This window comes from Chrysemys picta, chromosome 5 (assembly GCF_011386835.1).
Source record: "Chrysemys picta bellii isolate R12L10 chromosome 5, ASM1138683v2, whole genome shotgun sequence".
Taxonomy (NCBI): domain Eukaryota; kingdom Metazoa; phylum Chordata; order Testudines; family Emydidae; genus Chrysemys; species Chrysemys picta.
The window spans coordinates 64697181-64723399 of NC_088795.1; the positions used below are offsets into that span (position 1 = coordinate 64697181).

General features: G+C 40.2%; 1 protein-coding gene across 12 annotated transcripts in view; it reads left to right on the plus strand.

The window, feature by feature from the left end:
• RXFP1 (relaxin family peptide receptor 1) overlaps window positions 1–26219 on the plus strand; it is a 78398-nt gene that overhangs the window by 34922 nt on the left and 17257 nt on the right. For 7 of the 12 annotated variants that reach the window (XM_024106217.3, XM_065597894.1, XM_042842153.2 and 4 more), the window contains 8 exons: window positions 9659–9757; window positions 13679–13784; window positions 18244–18315; window positions 20169–20240; window positions 21398–21469; window positions 22338–22409; window positions 24598–24672; window positions 25263–25334. In XM_024106217.3, the coding sequence (XP_023961985.1) occupies window positions 9659–9757; window positions 13679–13784; window positions 18244–18315; window positions 20169–20240; window positions 21398–21469; window positions 22338–22409; window positions 24598–24672; window positions 25263–25334 (640 nt within the window). The remainder of the gene's footprint in view (window positions 1–9658; window positions 9758–13678; window positions 13785–18243; window positions 18316–20168; window positions 20241–21397; window positions 21470–22337; window positions 22410–24597; window positions 24673–25262; window positions 25335–26219) is intronic. The other 5 variants (XM_065597897.1, XM_065597895.1, XM_065597898.1 and 2 more) reach the window with 1 other exon arrangement.

Below are 26219 nucleotides of genomic sequence, written 5' to 3' on the forward strand. Positions count from 1 at the left end.
TGTGGAGCAATCTGCCAATGAATCAAAAATGGACAAGGGGATTAAACGCTGAGCACATGTAAAGCCCAGTTGTGGGGAGATGCTTAATGTGTTATATTTACCTCTGATAGAGACATGAAGTCTTTTGTTCCCTTTATACTTTAACAACGTTATATAACTTAAGTATGTAACTCTTTATATACACTAACTCCTCACTTAACATTGTAGTTATGTTCCTGAAAAATGCAACTTTAGGTGAAACAATGTTAAACGAATCCAATTTTCCCATAGGATTTAATGTAAATGCGGGGGGTTAGGTTCCAAAGAAATTTTTGGGGGGCAGACAAAAGGCATTATATACTGTACAGTACTGTACTGTGGTTGGGAAGTGCCCCTGGCTTATCCCACACAGGCACAGCCCACTGCAGGCAAGGACACTAGGAAGCACCTTCGCAGCAACAGCAGCAGCTTCCCCGGAGAAGAACAGGCACCGACTTTGCCAGGAATGCTCCAGGCCCGCCTCTTCCTGTCCCTGCTCCACTCCAGGCTCACCTCTTCCCACCCCCACTCCACCTCCTCTTGTAGCATGCCACATCCCCGCTCCTTCCCCCCTCCCCTCCCGAAAGTCCTACACGCTTAGGACTTTCTGGGAGGGAGGGGGAGAAGGGAGATGCGGCGCTTCCCCACTCCTGCCCCTCCCTCCTAGCACTTTGCGCTTTGGACTTTCTGGGAGTGAGGGGGAGGAACGGAGACATGGCACTTCCCCGCTCATCCCCCTCCCTCCCAGCACTTCGCACTTAGGACTTTCTGGGAGGGAAGGGGAGGAGTGGAGACGCAGCCCAGACAGTACTAAGCCCTGCCAAACAGCGGTTTGGCGGTGGGGGAAGCGCTGGGAGGGAGGGGGAGGAGGCGGAGAAGAGGAACTTGTGCAATGCTCCTTTGTGAAGTCACTGCTCTTCCACAGAATCTTACAAGCAGTGGACAGAGCAGGCAGCCAAACAACATTATAAAGGAGCATTGCACAACTTTAAATGTGCATGTTCCCTAATTGAGAAGCAACATAACTTTGAAACAACATTAAGCGGGCAGACATTAGGTGAAGAGTTACCGTATGTGTGTGTGTGTATATATATAACTATATCCCAATAAAGAATTTTGATTTTGGGTGATGGATTTGGGACAAAGGCATTTAGTATGTTGGAGATGGAATTAACGCAGAACCAAAATAATTTGAAAAGAGTTTGAGAAACAGTTTTGGCCAGAGATCAGAAATATAGAGCTGTGTGGAGTTTTCTGCTTTAGTGTCGTACCTTCTTTGTTCAAGGGGAATAAGAACTATTTACACATTTCAGAGTAGCAGCCGTGTTAGTCTGTATCCGCAAAAAGAAGAACAGGAGTACTTGTGGCACCTTAGAGACTAACAAATTTATTAGAGCATAAGCTTTCGTGGACTACAGCCCACTTCTTCGGATGCATCCGAAGAAGTGGGCTGTAGTCCACGAAAGCTTATGCTCTAATAAATTTGTTAGTCTCTAAGGTGCCACAAGTACTCCTGTTCTTCTATTTACACATTGTCTCTTGGGTCTATGTTGTGTCTTCTTTCTAATGATAAATTAACCTACCCCAGGAATCCAAACTCTTCTTGACAACAACACACTCACCAACCCAACACTGTCTCAATCATTTTCCTAAATTTACAAAAACACTTCTGAATACCTTGATTTGTCAATTCTTGTGATTACTCTCATTATTGTTATTCTTACTCGATTAAGTGTAGACTTTCTAAATGCCATTATAATAGCTCTCATCTTTCCTGATTTATGTAAAAAATAACCCCATTTCAAACAGCAGATTCAGCAAGTTACCATCCCATATCTAACCTTCCATTCTTGTTGATTGTAATTTGGAAAATGAAGTTACCTGGTATAGCAAGAGCTATAGTTCTGGAACGGCTCTTAGCATGGTAAAGTTTTATGTTGCTGTGTGATTTGAATTCCCCTAAATTTTTTCTCTGTGATCTCTTGATATCTGTCATCCACATTTAACCATAATATACCAATAGTTTTCCTGGATAATCTGAATAGTTTGTTCACTGTGGCTTTAAAATAGTAATGATCCTGAAATCCAAATACCTCCTTCCCCCAAATTTCAGTGGTACTTTGATTCAAAGCCCAGGATGTGAAGTTACCGCAATCGTTTTGAATCTGGGTTAGGTCCAAAACTGGAAAGGATCTAGCTTCCATATTCAGTTCATATGCAGCTACATATGGGAGAAATTTAATCAGAATGGCTGGTCTCATGAGATTTTCCTCTATCATAAGACAATAACCTTGTAAAAACAGATCACAAAAATTCAACATTTTTTAATACGAACATGAAACTTAGCCTGGTTCAGCTTTGAACCTGAATTTCAAAACATACCCTTATCTGAATCAAAACAAAGCATCCTTGGCCCATCTCTACTTTAAAATAGTTTAGATTATGCCCTCAGTAATGAAAATTGTATATACTGAAAAAAAATAGGATTTAGAGAGATATTTAGCATTCCTGCTTCCTATTGAAATCAGCAATGCTGAAGCTGAGACCCTAAGAAGATACTTGTGAGTTTCAGTGCAAATGTTATGTGACATTTTCCACAGTTCCGTTTCAAAACCCGTTGGCTTGTCCCTTCAATATATAGTGCTCTTTATCAGCACCCTTTAGTGTAGTTACAGGCTCTAAAATTACATGGATGCAAATTATACACATACTTCTCTGCCTTTTCTGTTTTATGCATGTTGCATGCTTTGTAACTTTCATCCTGGCTTAGTAATACCCAAAGATATATGTTGTGGTTAAAAACAACTAGAAAGATCATTACTGTTAGTACACATTTGATTAATGCTCTACCATTTTAAATAAAAATGTGAATGCTTAGACCAATATAAAATCTGCAGCCATGCCATCCTGGGTTGTTATCACCTCATTTCTCACAAAATATTGTTGCCTATGGGCCTGGACCAAATCCCATTGAAGTCAATGGAATGACTACTGTTAACTTAATGAGCATGGGATCATTCCTTATGTGAATTGGGAGACTTGTGGAGAAAATCTAGAGTCTTCAAGAAGTACTGTTTGTTATTCACTATGAGACATTCTTCTAAGACAGTATTGAATAAGTATCCAAGACAGTGATAGGGACCATTGTGCTCCTGGAGGTGCTCTTTTCCAGGTGAGATGTAAAACCAAGGCCCTGATCACTTGTCTTGAGGAAAGCTTTCATGTCACTTTTCTCAAGAGTGGGAATGATACACCCAGCATCTTGTCTTATTTCAGTTTACAAGTTCTTATAAACACCTACCTGCATTCTCCTTGAACTTTAATTTAATTAAATAAAACTCTGTATTATTCTTCACTCAAGGTCTAAAGCTGTTGTACAATGTTGCTTTGCACTGTTACATAGTTGTTGTGTTCCAGCTCAGAAATGGTTGCTGAAGTGACTTCTGTATATATGGTGTGTGTGTGTGTGTTTGTGTGTGTATATATATATGTGTGTGTATATACTGTGTGTGTATATATATATACACACACACACATGTGTAAATCACTTGAGAACCCCTCAGGATGGCATTTTAATAGATACACATATAAGATATTATTATTTATTATTTATTAAAAATAAGCTTTTTTCTAAAAACATTTTATTTTTATGCAAGAATCTGTATATACTGTGCCTAACCTTTAGGTACAAAGCAACTGGTAGTTGGGTAAACTGGACTTTTCCATTATGAATGGAACATTGAATTAAGAAAATAGTGCCTACTGTTACTCATCTGGCTAGTGCTCCACTTATTGGGCTGTATAAGAGAATTGTAGAAAGAACACAACTTAACTATGTAAATGATACTTTCTTCATAAACAGGGTCATTATACTTAATTGGGTGGCCTGAACTATATTGAGGACAGCAATCTTCTCGGTGTTTAAAAATATGGTTGTTGGCCAATTTTCCTTGTAATTCAGCAACATTGTTTTTTGGCAGCTAGGTGGTGATTGTTTGCAGTGTGTACTCTCTTCTCTTGAAATGATGGTGTCATCGCCACTTGTTTCCAGGCCACTGAAACAAACAGAAGCACTCAGGTTACATTTAAAATGACTCCCTAGAGGAAGCAGAGGGAAGAGAGAGAGAGAAAGTGATGCAAGGTGATTCCTCTATGATTACCTGAATTGCTACTAGAATGCTCCTGGACTTTACAGTCCTGTGAATGAGGGACCATGCCAGAGGTGAAAGTAAGCCGGTACGGCATACTGGCAAGAGCCAGTACGCTGTATCTGACACCTTAAAATAAGTATAGTGTCTGTGCACAGATACCTATCAGGCCATGGTTCAAAGAGCAGGAATTCTTGTATACAGAATTCATGTTGTAAGCGCCATTCTAAACAATTCATTGTGTATCTTTAGTTGATACTTTCTTGGATTTGGGAGATATTTTCTTGGATTTGTCATATGTATTTATTCAAATCTGTAGTTTGTCAGGATTAGTGTCCGTATTCACCTTCTATGACGCTAATACATAAATGGTAATCAACACAATGTAAATCCATCTAATGGACCATAGATATTTGCAGTGTTCCTGGGTAAGACATTGTCAATTACTCATTTTATTTATTCCACATCATAGGAGATGTGCTGGTGCGCCATTGTCTCAAAATCTTGCTTTGCCAGAAGTATAGCCAATAGAACCTATTTTAGAATTGGCTCAGGAAAGTTATGCCATCTGAACTGGACTCCCCAAAATGATGCGTCTGTAATCTGTGGGCCAGTACTATAATTAATCATTTCTGAAAGTGCTTGAAGAACCTCTTCTTAATGGTGTGTAAAAAGATCAGTCTCCCACAACATAAACTTTAAATGACCACCATGTGATTTATATCTCTGCCATGCTGTACCTGACTTAGTGCTTCTATTAAATATAGTTATTTACACAGGGTGTGTATTTATGATTGGGAAAAACAGTATGGCTAAAATAAAAGCTGTCCCACATTTTGTTCCAAAACTTGAACCAAATTAAATCAGATCAATTGTTTGAAGTTCAGAAAAGTTTGGCTAACTTTTTCCTATTCATTTGTTTGTTTTTAAATGTTTCCATGCCTCTTCACTGCTAGTGGAAACCAGGACCAGAAAAGCCATAAGAAAAGCCCAGTATTTTTAATCAGTTAACACCAGAAATCTTAGGAAATGAGGGCTGTAACAGTGCAAAGTAATATGTATGGGAGCCCATCTGACTTCCTTTTTATCTGTAACTGGATCCCTCCTCTTTTATTACACCACACTCATGCATGGCTGCCTTTTGACTGTCTATAAACATTCCATACACATACGCACTCCACAGTTGGCTGCTTGCCATTTGGCAAATTTTCTCAAACACTGTCAAATGGGATAAAAGCATATCTCCCTGTTTGGCCTTAAAAAGTAGAGAGGCACACAGCTTCCTCGATGTAGTTGGGAATTTGGCCCTATGTCTTTGCTGGCTTAGAAGAGGGCAGGGAGTTAGGGTTGTTTGTATATTTTAACACCAGAACAAATGGTTTTCAACAATATTTCAAAGTATCTAACTAACTGGTTCATTTACCAAGTGTTCCTTTACTGGTACTGCTGTATTTAGGAAGCCAAAGAGTGAAAAGTGTTTACTTAGTACAACTGTGCTTATAACAGGATGGCCAGTCCCTTTAAGTGCCAGGAGGCCTGGGGCTAGTCCTCTTCCATTAGCCCCATCTGTGCCATAACTAGCTGCCTGCCTGCTTAAGGGACAGGACTAATTGGGGTCAGGTGATGGCCTGGGGTGGGGGAGAAAGAACACTGGGCCTCATAAAAGGGCAGAGAACAGTGTATAGAGGAGGAAATGTAAGAAGCAAGTTGGACTCTTGGGAAATGCCGAGCGTAGGGTCTGGAAGAAGTGGTGCAGTTGAGCAAAGCAGCCTGGGAGTTAGAGTTCTGTCCCAGAGCAGAGAAGGCTAAAAGGTAGCTGAGGGAGGCCGAGAGTGTGCGAGGGGCTGCAGGGAAGCTGTCTTGGAGTCAGCACTCTATCCCAAGGCAGAGAGACTTAAGGGAAGCATAGAAGGGGCTGAGAACTGAGCCTAGAGGGTAGGATTAAGAGTAGCTCAAGGGGGGAGGTGGAAGAACCTTTTGTTTGTTTAGACTTTTATTACCCCAGAAAAGGATTGAACGCTGAGAGTGACCTATCCAGAGGGCTGAGTCACGTGAATCCCTGGAAGAGGTAGAAAACCCTGGTAAGAAGAAGCTGATGCAGGTGTGCTGCAGGGCACCATGCCTGTGACAGTGCACCAGAAATATGCAAAATTGACATACCTCTTTAAAATCATCTACAAAAAGATCCTTTTCATCTCCATCTCAATTATCCCTTCTCTGGGTAAAAATACAGTCCACTAATAGCAGCAGATTCCAGTCCTGTATAGTAGGCTCAACCACCCTCATTTAAGACCCTGATCTTGCAAATAAAAGTCAATGGAGTCTCTCCATTTAGAGGAATGGGCTAAAATATAGTAGTAATAAGGGAAGCCTCACTACAACCTTAATTAGGGGACAGGAATTATGGCCTCCTAGAGACAGATTTTCAAAAGAGCTCTGCTCCTCTTCAGGCACCTTCAGAAGTGGTCGGATTGGATGTGGAACCCTTTGGAAAATCTTGCCAGTGATGTTTTTCTGCTTCTTATCCAGTCAATGCTCAGTTTGGCAACCAAGTGCTTAGGGGTGATTACAAATAAGGTTCAACAGATAGTCCTGTCTGATCTCCTAGCGCAACGTAAATCATTCAGGTAAAAGGCCACTAGCCATTATCACCTAATGGTGGTTATATCCTGATCTGAAGAAATGCATCCCCCCATCCACAGTCCTCTGAACCACAACATAAATCCCCACACAGCACCTACTCCCAAAAGCCTGTCCCTACATTGAGAGAAATATCATGGAGCACCCCTGGTGGCCCAGGAAACATTTATAACACATAATGATCACTAACCTCTACCGACCATGGAAGAAGCCAGTCTTATCCTCACCTATAAGTTTATTAATATTTATAAAAGTCATGCAGCTAGCCAACACTTCAATCCACTTGTAAGCCACATCCTAAAATGAAATGGTGCCTGGCATTTCTCCCTGGTGCTCTGTGATCTATTATAACTGGGTTATTCCTCGTTTTCCAAGCATGGGAACATTTTTATGTTTTTTAACTCTCTTCCTAGCTTAACAGTGCAGTGCCAGTCAGTGAAGCTGTTCAGAGACCTGAGTGCCTCTCTAACTTGCCAGTATTTCACTTCTGCTTGAAGTGGCAGGAGATTCCTCTAGGCCTTTTCTTTCTCTGACTCAAGCCAAGAGCCCTTCCCCTTGTTTTTATTGTTATAATATTTATTCATTTATTATTATTCTCCCTCTTCTTGGTGTCCCCCTGGTATACAGAGGATTTTTGAGAACAGTTGTCTGCAGGAAAATGGGATTTGAAGAGAAAACGTAGTCATGTAGCAAGCCCAGTTAAGATCAAAAGAGCTCCTGATTGTGGCCCAAGTGCACAATAGAACACTGCTTTGCCTGCTTTACAGCAATGTGGCAGGCTAGCATTGTCCTATTTGGGGTAGAAGTTCAGCAGCAGGAGCTGGCTTTGCAAAATCTCCAAGCCAGTATTCCCTGGCTATTTGGTCTCCAGACCCAGGTGAAACATGGCAGCTAGGGCTGACTCCAACAACAGCAATGGTGAGGTCTTGCTTTGCCTTAAGTCTTTTTTGCCATTTTTTGTATAATAAATGAATAAGTGGATATAACATAATGGTAGCCTGGCTGGAGATGGCTAATCTTTACTAATATTTATTAATCATAATTTATAGTTTTTCTCAGCTCAGGCAGTTTGCTAGGGTACTATAGAGGTAATTAGCAGAGCTGCTTGGGAATTTTATGACTAAACATTCTTTCATCAGAAAATATGGATTAAAAAAACTTTTCACAGAAATGTATCCGTTTCCACCAGACTTTTGTTCAGAAGGTTTCTCAGGTCCAGGATGGAATTTCTGGCCAAAACGAGCAAATGAAAAAATCCACTGTAGAATAGTTCAGTTATTAGGACACTCATGTGGGTCCTTCCTCTCTGGATTTGGAACAGGGCCTTGAATTTAGTGCCCTAAGTTCTGGGCTCTACAGTTAGTTTCTCTCTCAATCTTTCCACTTGAGGCTGTTCACTTTGTATAAATAAGTAAACATTCATCAGGCCAGAAAGAGACTAACTCTATATCCCAATGGTTAGGGCACTCCACTGTCAGGGTCAACTCCCTTCTCTACTTGATTCAGAGTCCCCGACATTCTAAGTGAGTACCCTAATCACTGAGCTATTGGCTATCTTGAGGTCACACTCTCTCCTTTTAATTAAAATGTCATTCTATGTTGGAATGAAACATGTCAAAACATCAAAAAAAATTATTAAATGGAATTCATCGTTTTTGGCCAGTAATCAGTTTTCAGAACAACTCCACCTGTTGGCACTGCATTGTGAAGCTAGAAAGATGGGGGAGGGGGGTTAAAAATAAGGCACTTCCATGGTTGAAAGATGAGGAGGAATAACTCAGATGCCCACTTCAGAGAAGAAAAAATTACATCTAGGTAAGTAAATTTTACCTCTGGTTTCTTTTCCCTTTTTCAATGTTACCAAACTAATAAATGTGGCCATGGCCCCTTAATTATAAATGCTTTATTAAATGCTTACACAATAAATGATATCAAGTATACACTAAAGTATAAAACTCAGAAGGAAGAATGTCCATTCCTGGAGATTCATGACTTAGAATAAAACTGCAATTATTTGGCTAAGCATAATCATTGTAAACCTCATAACACAGATGTTTCTGACAGTGAAGACATAGTTGCATTTACAAGTAACACTTTAAATTACCATTGACATTTCTGAATCACTAGTTGGTGGCTGCTATCTTGATAATTAGTGGCATCGTTTGGCAGACGTTAAAAGAGCTGCTCTTTTATTTCACTTTTATGTCCTTGACCTGCTGCTGCAGTGTATGCACAATAACTAGTTTCAGACTGTGGTGTTGAATGCTGCTTTAAATTGTATGGTGAACTTAGGTTATGCTTGTTGGTGTGAATATGTCACATAACTTGTCCCCAAAAGTACTGCACATATAACCTTGACCAAGACACTAAGCAAAGAGAAATTAAGGCTGGATATAAGGAAACATTTCCTCACAACACTGTCTATTACAGTGTGGAACAGTCTTCCAAGAAAAATTGTGGAAGTCCCATCATATGAGTCGTTGAAACTAAACTGGACAAAGCACTTGAGAATATACTGTGGGGGGATAAGCCTGCAATGACAGAAAGAAGAACAGATGACCTCATAGGTCTCTTTTTACCTCTCATTTTTAGGATTCTGTTATATGATTAACTTTGCTTGAGGGAAAATTGGGGTTTTAAGCCTTTTTTTTTCTTTGTCACAACAGTCACACCAAATTAGAAAGTGTGTGTGTGTGTGTGTGTGTGTGCGCGCGCGCGCGCGCAAAGGATTGTGCAACCAAATTTAATGAAGCTCCTGTTATCTATCATACCTGTGGGAAATGTTTTGAAGGTTTTTTTTGTTTGTTTTGTTTTTGTTTTGATATAACATGCCTTCTCTGATTTCTCATTAGGAGACAACAATGGATGGTCTCAACAATTTGATAAGTATTTTGCAAAATACAATGAAATGACTTCCTCGCGTGCTTTTGAGGTAAAGACATCGGAGTGCTGTAAGTACTAACAGGAGTTATTCATGTGATTATTACAGTGAGTGCAACATACTTTTCTCTGGGAAATCTTCTTACAACATATTCAGATGCAATGTCATTCCATTTATAGTGAAATAGATTGAATATCTCATATAGTTTTGATGCATTTATGCAAATTTTAAGTCCATTAATAGTGACTTTCAGGCTACAGTGAAGTTGCTCTTCGAAAAAGATTAATTCCTCTATTAGAAATATCACAGATACACCAATTATGAAGGCTATATATATTCTTAGAGAGACGGTCCCCAACCTCCTGGCCCAGAAGGTTCACCCCAGCCCCTCCCCCACTGTTCCCCCTCGCTCGCAGCCTCAACTCGCTCGCTCCACTGCCAGCCGCAATTCTCTGGGGGGTGGGGCTGTGAGCTCCTGGGGCAGCGCAGCTGCAGAGCCCAACCCGATTCGGTGCTCTGTGCTGTGTGGTGGCGGCAGTGGCAGCGCAGCTGCAGCGCCGCCAGCCACCGGTGCCCCTGGCAGCGCACTAAGGGGGCAGGGAGCGGGGGGGGTTGGATAGAGGGCAGGGGAGTTCAGGGTGATGGTCAGGGGGCAGGGGTGTGGATGGTGGTTGGGGGGGAAACAGAGGGTTGAATAGGGGCAGGGGGCAGTCAGGGGACAAGGAGAAGGGGTGGTTGGATGGGGCAGGGGTCCCATGGAGGCCATCAGAAATGAGAGGAGGGATTGGATGGGGCGGGGGTGTGGGGATGGGGCAGGGGTCCCAGAGGGGCTGTCAGGGAACGGGGGGGGGGGGTTGGATGGAGCAGGAGTCCCGGGGGGGGGGCAGATAGGAGGTGGGGGCCGGGCCATGACCCCCTCCCCTAACCGGCCCTCCATACAATTTACAAAACCTGATGTGGCCCTCAGGCCAGAAAGTTTGCCCATCCCTGAGATAGGCTCATTCCTCACTATCTGCTCTGTGCAGAGCTAGGATTAAGAGAAGACACAATAATTGAGTTTTGTATCACAGCCACAGAAGGAGGTATAGCAGGTAGCTTCACACCATGGGGAATGAAGAGGAGCAGATATGATTTTTTTTTTCACAAGTACTCAAAAAAAAATTTGATTAACTTTTTCCACACTGGAAACTGTTGAAAAATAAAAGATCTATTATTGAGTGGCTCTGAACTGTACAATTCAATTCCTGCGCCAAGAGGCTTGATCGCCTTCCCTCACTGCAGTAATCACTACTCCTAATATCTTATCCTTTGGAAATGCTAACAGTTATAGAAGAATATAACAAAACAAAGAGAAATTATCAGGGTTGTAACTGTGCAACGAATAGATGACGGTACAAACTACAGGTACTAAAAGGAAAAAGCATCTTGGTACTGCCTGTCAGTTTTTGTTTCATTTAATCAAAACGTGGTTTTGTGCAAACTGACTTAATTGAAAAGCCAGATGTGAAATATGCTGTAGAAAGATTGAGTAAAGATAAATTAAGATTCCTAAATGCGCATTTGATTCAGATTTGGTCTGCTCATTTGCAAGTAAAAGCTCACAATTCTTGTTCACAGATAATTTAACACTAAATTAGGCCAGGTCTATTCTCAAAAGTTAGGTTGACCCAGCTACATCATTCAGGGGTGTGAAAAACCGACACCTCTGAGTGACGTAGTTATGCTGACTTAACCCCCAGTGTAGACAGCTCTGGTTGACAGAAGAATTCTTCCATCGACCTACCTACTGCCTCTCGGAGAGGTTGATTACCTACACCAGTGGTGGGCAACCTGTGGCCCACAGCTCCCATTGACCGGGAACGATGAACCGCAGCCACCAGGAGCAGCAGGAGGCCGTGCAAATGTAAACAAACTGTCTGGCGGCCTGCCAGTGTATTATCCTGACAGGCCGCAGGTTGCCCACCGCTGACCTACACTGATGGGAGAACACCTCCCATCAGACTAGGAAGTGTCTACACTGAAACACTACAGTGGTGCAGCTGCAGGGTGGCAGCTGTGCCACTGTAGCAGTTTGAAGTGTAGACAAGCCCTTTGTGTCTGAGCTGGAAAAAAATTGAAAGGTTTGGCCATTCTTGTGAGGGACTATATTAATCTCATTGTTTGGGGCCAACATTTAAAAGGGAAATCTCTCTGTGAGAGCACAGTTGCATGTAAATCAGACAACGGCATGTGCAATTGTCAAACTGGTCCTTGAAATCACAATTCTGCAGCACAAATCATGTGCTTGCATTTTTGGGCCTGACCCTTAAGCCTCCATTTTTCAAAATGTAGCCATTTATGTGAAATTTAAAATATAGAAAAAAAATCTGCTGTCTATTCTGTAAGTTTGCTAAATCTTCTCAAAATGTATGTTTTTGTTCTTCTTTATACATCCCGTGCTTTCCATTACATGCTACAATAGTGTGCCATTAAACCTAACACCATGGGCAAGCTAACCCATCTTGTGATTGTGTGCAATCATTTGTTAGAGCAAATGATAGAATTTTGTGAGTCAATATTTTTTAAAATATACATGCTCCAAGTACAATGTGTGCACAATCCTGTCTGTATTTATGTACACAATTACTAAATTTATGTACACAAGTGAATATTTAGATATTTAAATGCTTGTTCATGCATGTAGTTACATGTAGTTCATGCTTTAATATGGGCATGCAATGGTGCACTTTTTTTTGCACATGGGCCAACTCCTACTAGTACAACCACTGACATTTTGGTCCTTCATGTACCACAACCTGCTTTTGGTCACAAAACCTGTTTGTATTTGCATATCAGGCAGATATCAAAGTTCTGTTACTTGCAACTACAAATTATCTAACTAGCAATTTAGAACTATTTCTAAACTCCATACCACCATCTCAGCACTGCACACAGCTTATGGAAACAAATGAAGTCAGCCCAGAGGACAATTGTTATTTTTCATCCTGCTCCTGAGTTAATCATTGGCTACAATTTTTGAGACTCCACCTCATTTTCTTCTTCTTGGGTTCCTCTATTGAATGTGTTATTAAAAAGACATGTTTTTACTAATATTGTTTATCTCAAATTATACAGACATCAGAAAAAAAAGTAAAAACCGCTAAGGCTTCACAGCACTTTGGAGGGGGCAGAGGGCAACAGCACACCAACAAGAGGTCCCGGCATTGCGCTGGAGTCAGACACTATCTCTGGGAGTGAGGGGGGAGTGTGCTTGCTGCTATCAGGGGAGATTTTCTAAGTGGCAATTAGGTGTCCAACCCTCATTTATTTTCAGTGAGAGTTGGACACCTACTAGCAATTTGTGCCTTTGAAAATCTCCCCCATGCTCTTAAAAGCCAACAGCATGCTCTTCATTGGCCAGTGCAAATCTGGGGTCATAGACCTGCCTTCTTTCTGTCCTAGCCTTAGCTAGCACTGCTGGAGGTGCTAGGTCAAAGCACAGAAACTGAGATTATGCCCAGGCAAGGCTCAGGGTGAGTAATAAAGGGATAAGAAATGTTCTTGGATCCATTCTTAGCCCCTTGCACACCTGCACAGAACTCTGTACAGTTTAGCCCAGATAATGTGATACAGACTAAATAAGATGGTGGGGAGTCTAGGAAATCATGGACTTCGGATTTCACAGAAATAGGACCTAAAACAGATAAAACATCCTCCCCACCATATCAGGTCACAATCACAATATCAAGCTCAAAGTTGTGTCCTAAATGTGCTGCTATTGTATTGGACTCAGGAGTCAATACCAATCTTTTAATTATCTGTATTTATATTAGTCACTGTGTTACTAGATCTAAATTAAAGGCATATTTGAGAACCTTAAAACAAAGCATTATCCAGCTCTGTTTAATGTGCTCTGACATGTTGTTATACTAAAACCATTTTTCTACCCATCTCTTTTCTCCCCATCCCATCACCTACCTTCTGCCATGACTGCTATCTTCTCTTCATTCAGTGGTTGATTCTGTGCCAGCAGAATGTCTGTGCCGAGGGCTAGAGCTTGACTGTGAAGGTGCCAATTTACGCGCTGTCCCTTCAGTCTCTTCAAATGTAACTCTGATGTAAGTAGAGCAGAACAAGCAGCTTCTTGAACTGAACAACGCTGAATATCAACTCTGCAGACCATCTCATAATTATACCCTTATAATTATAGCCACTTGGTTTAACTGAAACTGGTGTAAACTGAAAGTACAGTATCATTCTGTGTTGACAAGCCTTGTAGTAAAACGCTTTTAAACACGGATTACCCCTGCATAAAATAAGAGAAAAGAAATTAAAACACAGTTCAAAGTGTGAGATATAGTGAGTCTGCAGTCAGCAGTTGTTTGCAATAATGCCTCAAATGAGTACAATTTCACCAGCATCAAGAAACACTGCAAGAGAAATAACTCTGTGAATCACATATGCTCAGGACCTCATCCTGAAACCCTTACTCCTGTAGTAGCCTTTACTTATACCAATAACCTGAAATTCAGGGAAATACCTGTATGAATAGGGGCTTACAGGTAGGGATTTTGCTCACTATCTCATGATAAGAAGTCAGTACAGCAAGATTTAAGATTTGAGAGAGATCTGTAGGGTGGCCTGACCATTGGTCCTGGCTTACACACACAAGTCTGAAGCTGTGCTTCCCACTTGGCAAACAAAATGCAGCATCAAACATCCCCACCTGAGGAATTTTTCTGTAAAGTTACTTGCTATTTTCAGGACATTAAACTACTTGCAGTGGTGCCTTTAATGGACATGTGGGGCACAGAGGCATATGCTCTGGGGGTAGGTTTTGTGTGTATTTCAGGTTAGAAATAAACTCAAACCTATGAGATTTATCTTCTGATTTTTGAACTCTTGGGTTTGCTATGCTGCCATTTGTCAACAGGGTGTGGACACCAAGTCAGACTCTGTGGTGTTGCAGCTCTGGGCCTGTCATTAATTAGATTGAGAGCAGGTGCAGACAGCCAAGCAACAGTTTCCTGTCTGACAAATTCAGACGATTTCACATGCTTTTACTATGCTCCGCCATATGTAGTCAACTGGGGATCGATCTTGAATGGACTGCAGGTGACATAACATGGTGCCCAAAAGGTTGGGTATGGGGGATGCGAGAGTGCATGCATGGCAGCAAGCAGGGTTCCTCAGGTCCGCTGCCTTCCCATTGGCTGGGGCTAGGGGATAAGTCTAGCCATGTGGCTCTTGCTCCTTTACCGATCTATTTAAATTCTTCAAGGCTTTTCATAATCCTGTTGATCCTGCTAGTTGGAGAATTTAAATACATTGGGGGGGGGTGCTGTGTAAGAACCAAATGGCCGTCCCTCCCCTTGGCCCATTTTGGTAACAGGAAGGAATTTTTCCCATTGGTCCAAACAGGTAGGGGTCTGGTGGGTTTTTTCACTTTCCTCATGGCATTTTAGAGTATGTCTACACAGCCCACTGCAGTGAGCCTCTGAGCCCAGGTTAACAGACTCACACTTGCGAGGCTCACCCTACAGCACTAATAGTAGCTGTCTAGATGTTGCAACTTGAGCTGCAGCTCAGACTCTGAAGCCTAGGGAAGGGGGTGGGCTTCAGAGCCTGAGTTGCAACTTCAAAGTGCTGTCTGTACAGCTGTTTTTAGTGTGTTAGCATGAGCCCAAGCCTGTCAACCTGGACCGGAGGCTTGCTGCCGTGGGCTGCCGCTGGCTGTGTAGACATACCCATGGAGGCACAGCTGGGTCAAGCAGTAGGACTTGGAAGTTTAACATTAAGAAGATAGCACTTAGCTCGTCACAACTTGCAGCCAGTGTCCAGTGCGGATAAAGGACCAGCTCCCAGAGGTAAATGAGACCTGGAATGTCACTGGTGGACCTTGTGCCTAAAGTAATAAGGGAGACCTGAAGTCTTTGTAGATTGAGGTCTGCCCTTACTAACCTCTGTTCGCCCTTCACGCAGGGGGAGGCAGAGAGGATCCAGAAGCAAATTGAGTCCTAAAGGTAGTGCTGGGCATGTATACCCTGAGCTATAAGTTATTTGGTGGGAGCCCTGTAGCCCCACACTGGAAGTGTGTTACATCAGAATGAGGGGCGGCCACATATCATCCCTCCCCAGTGTTAAATTAATAAAGTTGTAGCCTGCTGCTTAAATCCATCCCGTGTATCTGCTGTTCATTTGCCTGCACGTTCTGATCAATCTAATGCTGTAAGACATTGCCCTGCAATTTACTCCTGAACAGAAGTCATAGAATTATCACTTTATTTTAACAAGATGTCCCAGCCCTCAAATTTTGTTACAAACTAATGACAATCCATAATCAGGTAATCCCAGAGCCAACTCTTCTTCTAGACAGTTTTAAATTCTGTCTTTATATGTGGAAGTTTCATTCACATCTTGAAGGAAATACTGTGCCTGCTAATTTTTCAGTTTAAAAACCAGCATGAAGGCCAGGCTAGCGGGGCCTTTGGTGCTAGAGACACAGTTTTTATTAGTTCTTATCCCTTATTCATGAGGTCAGCAGAGAGTGAGTGTGCCTGTGGAGACAGCTCACTCAACCCCCAAGAAATGGATTGTTTCACATCATTTAACAATAACCCTCCCTGCTGGTTAAGGAGTGCTGCATTAGTGAGCTGTGAAGGGAATCCAGACAAATCTTAAACTGGAAGGACAATGGCTATGATATGCATCATTGAGAGAGGTTTAAAGTAGGTGAAAAAAATGAGTTCTCAGAGTTCAAGCAGAGACATAGAGAGGTTTTCATTATCTGTGTAATTAAAATGGCTTCACACTGTGATTCCCAGCTGTTGATTATTGTCTTCTGTAATACAAGAGACTTGGGCCAAATCATAGAATATCAGGGTTGGAATGGACCTTAGAAGGTCATCTAGTCCAACCCCCTTGCTCAAAGCAGGACCAATCCCCAGATAGATTTTTGCCCCAGATTCCTAAATGGTCCCCTCAAGAATTGAGCTCACAACCCTAGGTTTAACAGGCCAATGCTCAAACCACTGAGCTATCCCTCCCAGTCCCAGTCCCAGTCCCAGTCTCTTGCTCCCTAGGCCAGAGAGCTGCAGTGGTGACAAATTTAGCTCCAAGTGCCTCATGTCATAAAACAGCCACCCTTCAAACTGATTTAAGAAGCAGCGATGACCAGGACCCAAAGTGAGTCCCTTCTAGTCGTCTTTGGCCAGAAGGATAGTAGCTGTTATGTGAGAACGTGAGTGAGAATGTGAGTGAAAGTGAAGGGAACACTGAAGAGTTCTCAAGGCTGAAAAGACTACCTCCCCTCTGAGAGGGAAAAATACTATCCTACAATGAACTGGAACTAATTTGCAAACTGGACACCATTAAATTAGGCTTGAATAAAGACTAGGAGTGGATGGGTCATTACACAAAGTAAAAACTATTTTCCCATGCTATTTTTCCCCTACTGTTACTCACACCTTCTTGTCAACCGTTTGAAATGGGCCATCCTGATTATCACTACAAAAGTTTTTTTCTCCTGCTGATAATAGCCCACTTTAATTGATTAGTCTCATTAGAGTTGGTATGGCAACACCCATTTTTGTCATGTTCTCTGTGTATATATATCTTCCTACTGTATTTTCCACTGCATGCATCCGATGAAGTAGGTTTTAGCCCATGAAAGCTTATGCCCAAATAAATTTGTTAGTCTCTAAGGTGCCACAAGTGCTCCTTGTTCTTTTTGCTGATACAGACTAACACGGCTACCACTCTGAAACCTATCCTACAATGCTGATCCAAGAGCTCTACTTGTAATTTTATGTATTGCCCTATGAAAGATTCTTGATCCACTACGCAGTTCTCATTCCTGGGTCTACAGGGCTTATATTGTTAGGGTATGTCTACCTCGGAGCTGGAAAGTGTGATTTTCAGCTAGAGATATATCCACACCAGCTATGATGGAGCTAGCATGCTAAAACTAAAAGTGTAACCGCAGTGGCGCAAGCAGCAGAGGGCATAACCACCTGAATACGTACCCCTCTGAGGCACCAGATTTGCATTCAGGCTGCTAGCCCCTCCCACTACTTGTGCTGCTGCAGCTACGCTTCTGTTTTTAGCATACTAGCTTGATCAGAGTCCGTGCTATGTCTCCTCAAGCTGGAAATTACACCCTCCCGCTCCAGTGTAGACATACCCTTAAGCTCTTTCAGTAAGATTAGCTTTGCCACTTGAATTGCATCTTTCATCCGCTGCATAATGTGCAGCTGCTATAAGTTTATATATAGAAAGGGGTTGGGGGAACAGTGCTTATAAAAATCAAACCAAAATCCTGCCCAGAAATGTAAGAAAAGTGACACCCCCTCCCACTTCTAAACAATCCCTTTCCCTTCCAAACGCATCCCTGGTTTAACTCCTTTGACATAAATGGATTCCATTGATCTAATATGATGCGGAGGCAGGAGAGGAGGGTATACAACAAAAAAATCCCTTCTCCATTTAGTTTTCAAAACACACACGTACTGGCATATAGGGTAACCTTACTGGAAATATTTGGCCTACTTAGTGTATTTACAGAATTTTTTTTTCCAGGTCCCTTAAACGGAATCAGTTAAGAAAGCTTTCTGCTGATAGTTTCAAGAAGTACCAGGACCTTAAAAATCTGTAAGGAATCATTTTAACCTAAAATCTTAAATAAGAGCAAACTGTGATAAGGCAATTTTATGGCTTACTGACAAAACTCTGATTATACTAAAAAAATCTACTGTTTCTTACCTTTAGCTGAAATTTTCAATCATGCAAGTTATTTTTGTTCAAATAGCTTCCATCCCTTTGTTGCAGCCTAAACTTTCTGGACATTACATTTTTATCATTTTTTTTTGTACATTAGAAAACTAATAATAATGTGGATCTTAACATCTATCGCATCTTAAGGAAATTAAATTTATACTAGACAGCAATTCTATCAGAAGAAATGAAAGAAAACTGAGAGGTTCATTCAATATTCTGAAAGTTTGCAAAGTAAAAGGCATTCCTTGTCATGAAAAGTCTCATTCGTGTCTTTGAGAACATTTTTTTTTTTTTTTATAAATCACATTTCTGAGCCTTTTGGTGATGACTACTACCTGGTGACTACTACCACAAAATGGCTTATATCATGACCAAAACCTTTTGATTGAATTATTTCTTGTATATTACTATAGGTGTTCTGTATACATTTCATTGTTTTAAAAAATCCCAGTCCTTTTATGAGGGTGAATCATGAAAAATAAGGAACAATTGAGAAATAAAGTGTGAAAGCATAGGACCACTTATCATTGTTGCCAGCTCAAGACATGTAATATTTTTCTTAGAACATTCTTGGAGTCTAACTTGAATTCTGAGGTTGTGCAGCACCATCTTGTGTTCACAAACTTAAGTACAATTTAGATCTCAAACTAAAAAAGTTCTGTAAACAAAGTGACTTGTTTCATTAAAGGAAACATGAAACATTTGCTTACAGAATTTAATTCCTCTCATTTACTTCTGATTCACAAGTGCGAGTTTGCTAAGGGATCTCTTCATCTCTCACAAATTGATAAGACCTTTTTGGAGCCAATCCTGTTTCTTTTGCAGTCAATGTCAAATCTCCCATTGATTTCAACAGGAGCAGGATTGAATCCTTTATTTGATTTTGTTGAAAACATTTATTTTTTTTTACAACAAATAAAATATTGTATAGAGAAGGGAAGCATGCTTTTTAAAATCAAATACAAGTCTAACATCTTATCCCCAAAAGTAATGATACCGTATGTAATATTTTGAAACTCAGTTCATTAACTGCAAAAGAGATGGAGAAAAAAGGGGGGGAAAGTATGCATAATACTTTGTTAACAACAATCAGTAAGTTTCATCATACATTTTGATTAAATTACCGTAAAATGCAACTCTTTGACAATTGTCCCATATTATAAATAGAAATTCCAGCAAAGTGTTTTAATTGACCTTTGCTGCTGGCCTAATTAGAATGACATCAACCCCACAACTGTCTATATACATCAATATAAACAAACCACTGCATGCACTCCATTATACCAGTTCTGTAGTTTTATCTGCAGAGGCAGATCCTGCACCTACGCAAGCCTGTTGACTATAGTAGGATTCTGCACAGGCATAAATGTCTCCTCTTTACACAGATCAGATTGCAGGATTAGGGATGAAATCAGGAGGCAGCATGCATGCACTGGTTCATTTACAATGAATGCAAAGCCAGTCAGGTGTTTGTTTTGGCTGATTTTGAATTATCACTGCAGTAATGTGTTATTTTTTAATGTAAATACACTTTTTGAAATCTTTAAGATAAGGCCAGCCATGTGAAATAACTGTCATGAGAGTTTAATTTTAAGACCTAGCCATCTTGACAGCATCCTTTTAAATAATATAGGTATCTTAGTTTGAAATTTAGTTGATAAGTTTGGGGATCTTTTTGCATTTGCATTTTTAAAGAATGAATTGTTGTCGTTATTATATCTTCTCAGGTTTCTTCAGAATAATAAAATCAGAGCTGTATCGGAACATGCTTTCAAAGGATTATACAACCTGACAAAACTGTAAGTATTACCATTGCAGTGCTGAAGCAATGCGGAATGGGGCAACTTTTGAAAACAGCTATACATTTCTCTCTCAGTTATTGTGGACCTTAAATAATTCCGAAATGGCCCAAATTCTGAACTCCAATTCACTGAGCACTTATTCTCACTGAAAACTTCAGAGGATTTGGACAAGTGGTAGCAAGGTTATTTGACAGGAAAGTACTCTTAAAATATTTCATGGATCTTGTAGTCCGTTCCTATTCCCAAAATTTGCTGTTTCAGAAAGAAAAGGAGGAAACCTCAGTGATTTTAAATGCCAGCTATCCTGGAGCCAGTCATTATGGAATTAAGAGCCAGGAATGAAAACAGTAGGGCTGCCATGTTTAATTTGAGATAATTGAAAACTCTTATTTTCCTGGAGAGAAGCAATTACATAAGGAAAGGACCCTTGTTTCTTATTGTGCAGCAGATTTTACAAAAGATGACTCTTCCAATTTAAAAATACTTTTGGTCAGTGAGTGAGATCGTAGAAAAAAATAAATCCGTGTACTGAAATCACTTAAAAGGTAAATTCCAAATCTGTTATTACCCTTATTCTTTGTATTTTTTCACCCTAATTTTGGATGATAATTTATTATTACTACTACTCCAGACAATTTGCAGCCCCACTCTTTATTTTTCAGTCTTTTCCAGTTATTCCAGTATCTAAAACCTATGCCTAATGACCTATGACCTGTGAACTTGCTCCCATTTTAGTCAATTTTAGTTTTGCCATTCATTTCAGTGGGAGCTGAAGCAGGCTCCAAATTCTTCTGATGCAGGGAGGGTAGCTAGAGCCTACTGTGTTTTCTAATAGAAAAGATGAAGATGTTCTAGATGATCATTGCCAAAAAGCTCCAAGTGGCCATTGTTTCACTGTCCATGCAGCCATATCATTAATCAGAATGCCAGGCTGCTACCATGGCAAACACTAGCGTCCTGAAAGAGACAAAGGGTCAGTATGTGATCACAGTCACACAAAGATAAATGTTTTTATTGTTAACAATGGAATCTCTTGAGGATGCAATTTAATAATACTGTTAGGAATAATAAAGGAAAATCTTAAAATTCTTCTTCACTCCTCTAACATTGATTAGAGAGTCTATAGTTTTTTATCTTTATTGATCTTTTTTCAGGTATCTGAGTCACAACAAGATAACCTTTTTAAAGCCTGGTGTCTTTGAAGATCTGCATAAGCTTGAGTGGCTGTACGTACTGTTCTTAGTTTTGGATAGATTTTCTCAAGAAATAGTTAAGTTAACACAAAGAAATATTTGTATCTTTTTTTATTTCTTTGTATACAGCATGGTAATTAAGGGAATCCTTCTACTCCCAGTATGTAAAAACTCCCAGTGACTTTGGAAGCAGAATTGAACCCTAGAACTTTAATGGCTCTGTTGTAGCTTATTTTTCAGTAATACACACAGTTATAAATAAGTAACTGATTAACACAAAATAATACATAAAATAAATCAGATACTCCAAAATGACAGAAATGGAGCACTTCAGAATGGAATTTCTTGGACAGTCCTTTGCCTGTATATGGTGCTTCACATCCCACAGAGGAGATGACATTCATAATATGAAATCCTGACAATATTACTGCTTCTTCTGGCAGTGGGATTTGAAAAAAATAACATTGAGATTTGAGGACATTAATTACATATCTGTCTGTGTGATGAAGAATGACTGACAAACTTTTACTGTGCATGTTCAATTGCAGGATTGTCTCAGGGATGTTTTGATGTACTACTACTTTGAAGAAATTCTCTGTACAGTGTCAAAGTTCTGATGACATTGTTTTAAAAGTTGACAAGAAAATTGCTCTTGTTTTTAAGTTTAAAAAAATCTTTCAAACAATCATGTGAATTGCATTGGAAAAGGAGTTCCCATGTCATTTGATGAAACTTCAATACTCTACCTCAATATATCACAGTATGCTAATTCAATATTCTTATGTAGTTTGAATGGGTATTTGAATAATGCCACTTCAGGGTACATTATCTTTTGTAATGTCTGTCCGTTTCAGACCCCACTATTTTATCAGTCTGATATACTGTTTGTTCTGATTTACAGGATAATTGAAAATAACAAGATCAATCAGATCTCTCCACTAACATTTCATGGACTCAACTCACTTATTCTCCTGTAGGTATTAAAATATGAATTAAATGCAATATTTAAAAAAAGAGAATAGACGAAAACTAATGTGTGTTTATAAGATTTGTTTGTCAAGCTGTATTGTCAACTCTCTCCAGTAATGGAGCTTATTTTGGGAGAACTGAACCCCATCCCCCTCCAAAACCTAGCTTTTTCAGTCTTTTTATATGCTAAAGTACATGAGTCCTGCATTAGTCCGCTAAACTCAGAAGGACCAGAAGTGAGCTCTATGTCCTTGCTTTTCAAAAGACACATAGGAAACCAATCAGGATGCACTTAATTCTCTACATTTGGCCATATCTACGCTACAAATTTGTGTTGACCTAAATTACGTTGGCATACAGCGTATTACATTGCTTGTGTGTGTGCACACTTGGCTCCTTGTGTCAGCGGTGTGCATCCTTACCAGGAGTGCTTGTATCAATGAAGAGTGCAGTGTACCATGAGTAGATATCCCACTGTGCAAATTGCCACCATGGAGTGCAGGGTCTTTGGGAAGTTTTTGCAAAGCCTGATGGGACTGAAACAAGTCAGACAGGGATTACTGGGATCATGGTGTCAACTTTACACGATACAGTGTTCTCCATTCCATAATTTCATCTGCATCCCATAATTTTCACACCTTCTTTTCAAAATCCCACAAACCCATGCATCCCTCCTCGCTGACAGAAACATAGTGCCTGCAAAACTCTGCACTATTGTCATGAGCATTGCAAGCACAGGGCTTATGGTCAGCTGGGAAGTTACACTCTGCAATAGAGGGCTGCTAGATGTGATTAGCAAGCCGGGCAACCAGGAAAAGGAATTTCAAAAATTTGTGGGGCTTTAAAGGACAGGGAGGGCTTCCTGTCACCAGACCCCTGGGCAATGGAGTTCACAACAGTGACCAGAATGATGAGTGTGGGATATTATGGGACAGCTGCTGGAGACCATTAACAGTTGATATAAGTAACACAGAGTCTACACTCTTACTGTGTTGAACTTATTACATCAATTGTGACTTTACACTGCTCGGGAAGGTGGTGTTATTAAGTCAACATAGTGAGGTTAGCGGGAGCAGCCTCATAAAGTCAGTCATATATCATATCCCGAACTATCAGCTGGATAATTTGGGACCCAATAAAAACATGGGTACTGACAAACTATGGAGAGAAAAGAGAGAGAGAGAGAGAGAGATTTGTTTGTATCCATTTTGGAGGGGAACAGTGATATCAACTTCTCAATAGCTTTGCATTGCATACAGTTTCATGGAAACTATGGTTTTCAGTAAATTGTATCTTATTCCAAGTTTATTGGACTCAATGACTTCAATATTCTGGGATATTCACATACTTTGTGGAAACTTACAGTAAGAAATAAATGTTTCCTTAGTAAAACCTAGCTTTATTTGATTAAATTCTTATACATCTTTACCAACCTTCTTTTGTTCAATATCTTTCTCACACATTTAAATCATTGGATAATGTTTTCCAGTACATAGTGCTTTGTGATATTTTAGTTCTAGGCTATTTTATATCCATCACAATAAGATATTTAGTAGCATTCTCCTCCTTTATCTTATAATTGGGAATCTAACAGGTTTTAGGGAAGGGCCTGGATCTTTTCACCTCCACCCTCTCTATTCTGTCCTGACACAGATTTTAAAAGGCCAGAATCTTCTCCCACCAGTGTAAATCCAAAGCAACTCAATTGAAACCAATGTGAGAAAAGACTATGGCCAATTAGGTAATAATCATATTATGTATCTATGCAAATCTCAAATGCTGCTGAATATAAACAAGGACCCAGCCCTGCTGCTATTGATTCAATGGGAAAATGATCAGATTCTAGGTTTAATTTCAAAAAGATAAATGGGGCCAGATTCACATATATGCTTCAGGTGCTTTGTGCTGCTCCAGTGATGCAAGGCAGCCAGAGTGTACCAGTGAATCTGTCCCAACGTCTGCAAAAGATTTCCCTTTCCCAGGTCAGTCATTTAGTAATTCAAAACATGATAGGATTACACCAGTGCTCATAACGAATTACACTGAAGTGTTTTTAATCATTGTACTATCTCTAACAATATGAAAAATGAATAAATTCTGCCTGCCTTGTACTGAGAAGAAACAAAACCGTAAAAGGGGCTGGGGCATTATTTTAACATCAATTGCTAGCGATACTGTTTTTCTTTTTCCAGAGTGCTGATGAATAATTCTCTTGCGCGTTTGCCTGATAAACCTCTTTGCCAACACATGCCCAGGTTACATTGGCTGTAAGTCTTTATTTTACAAAAAAAAAAAAAATCACCTTTTGTCTTCTTTAAATCAGTGTCATTCCATGACACTTTTTACCAGGGTAATACAAGGGAGGGGAATGATGCTGCAGAATAGACAATCCCCATTTCATGCCAGCCTAACTAGACTGACTTCCTGAGGTGTGTTGAATTCTGCTAGGAGAATATTGCAGTCATGGTGAGCGGGCAACTACATTATGGTTGTATCCTGCTGGAAGCCCTGGAGACCAGGAGCTCCCTGAGTTCTTTCCCCCTCGAGACCACTCAATCACTGCCATTAGGGCAGTCATAATTTGACTCTCAGATTTTGAAAACAAAAAGAGTTAGTCTATAGTACCTGTCAAAACCTGAGTTCAGGATTCAGATTTTCACCCACCTGAGTTAATGACACTGCTATCACCTAAAGCAGTTCAGGGCGTGCTAAAAAATGAAACATCCAAGTATTATTATGCTTTGTGCAGCCCTAAGGTTCTGCTCAGGTTTCCCTTTAATAAATAATTACTTCAAAGTAGCTATCTGATTGAAGTTAACTTTTTTCAGTGATAGAATGTTTTGGTTTTATCTCCTAGGGACTTTGAAGGCAATCATATACATAATTTAAGAAATGTCACTTTCATCTCCTGCAGCACTCTAACTGTACTGTAAGTAATAGCACATTCTATGCAGCCAGAATGAGCAGTGTTTATGGTGAACAACTGTTACATAATGCACAATGTTCGACATCAAGTTTCCAAAATATTGGTTGGTGCTTAGAACTGATGGAGATTATTAAAATGCTAAATTTTAATTATACACAACAAAGTAGAACTATTTTATGAACATATGGTAACATTCACCACCAATGAATGCAGCATAACTCCATTTAAGTGAGTTTGACCGATAGTATCAAATACCAAGATTTAGAAACTAAATGTAAAAGAAAAAAAATTCTACCACATGAACTAACCAGATGCAAGGATAATATCATTCGGTCAGGTTGCTGATCCGAGACATTGTAGAATCTCCCCAAAGCTTCCTCAGAGCCATTGCAATCATCATCACAATTCCCCTTCACTCCCTTCTGATGCTGTTGATGAGCCTCTGGACTGCTCTCTGCCTATTGTCACTTTCTCATCTCTTCTGCACTTCTCTCTCTCAGCTGTCTCTTTCCTACACGGCTCTCCCCTGATTATTCCTTGTGTATTGGGAGGTTTGGGGTGAACAAAGAATGTAGGCTCTAGTCCTTGATGGTTGAATTTCTCAGAAATATCAGGTTTTGGATTTGGACTTTCACACTTTTTGCATAAAACGTGTGCTTCAGTCACATGCTCAAAAATGTCATGAATTTTCAAATAACCAAAAGTTAATGCCATCATACTGTCACATGGCATACAAAATATCAAGATATTTGACATTTCTGAATAACTTTAGTTGTCAGTAGATGCAAATACAACTGAAAGAGCATATAGCATATATATATATGCTTATACATTCATATTAAAATTGTTTATAGAATATTACAATTTATGAACTTTTAATAACTTGGC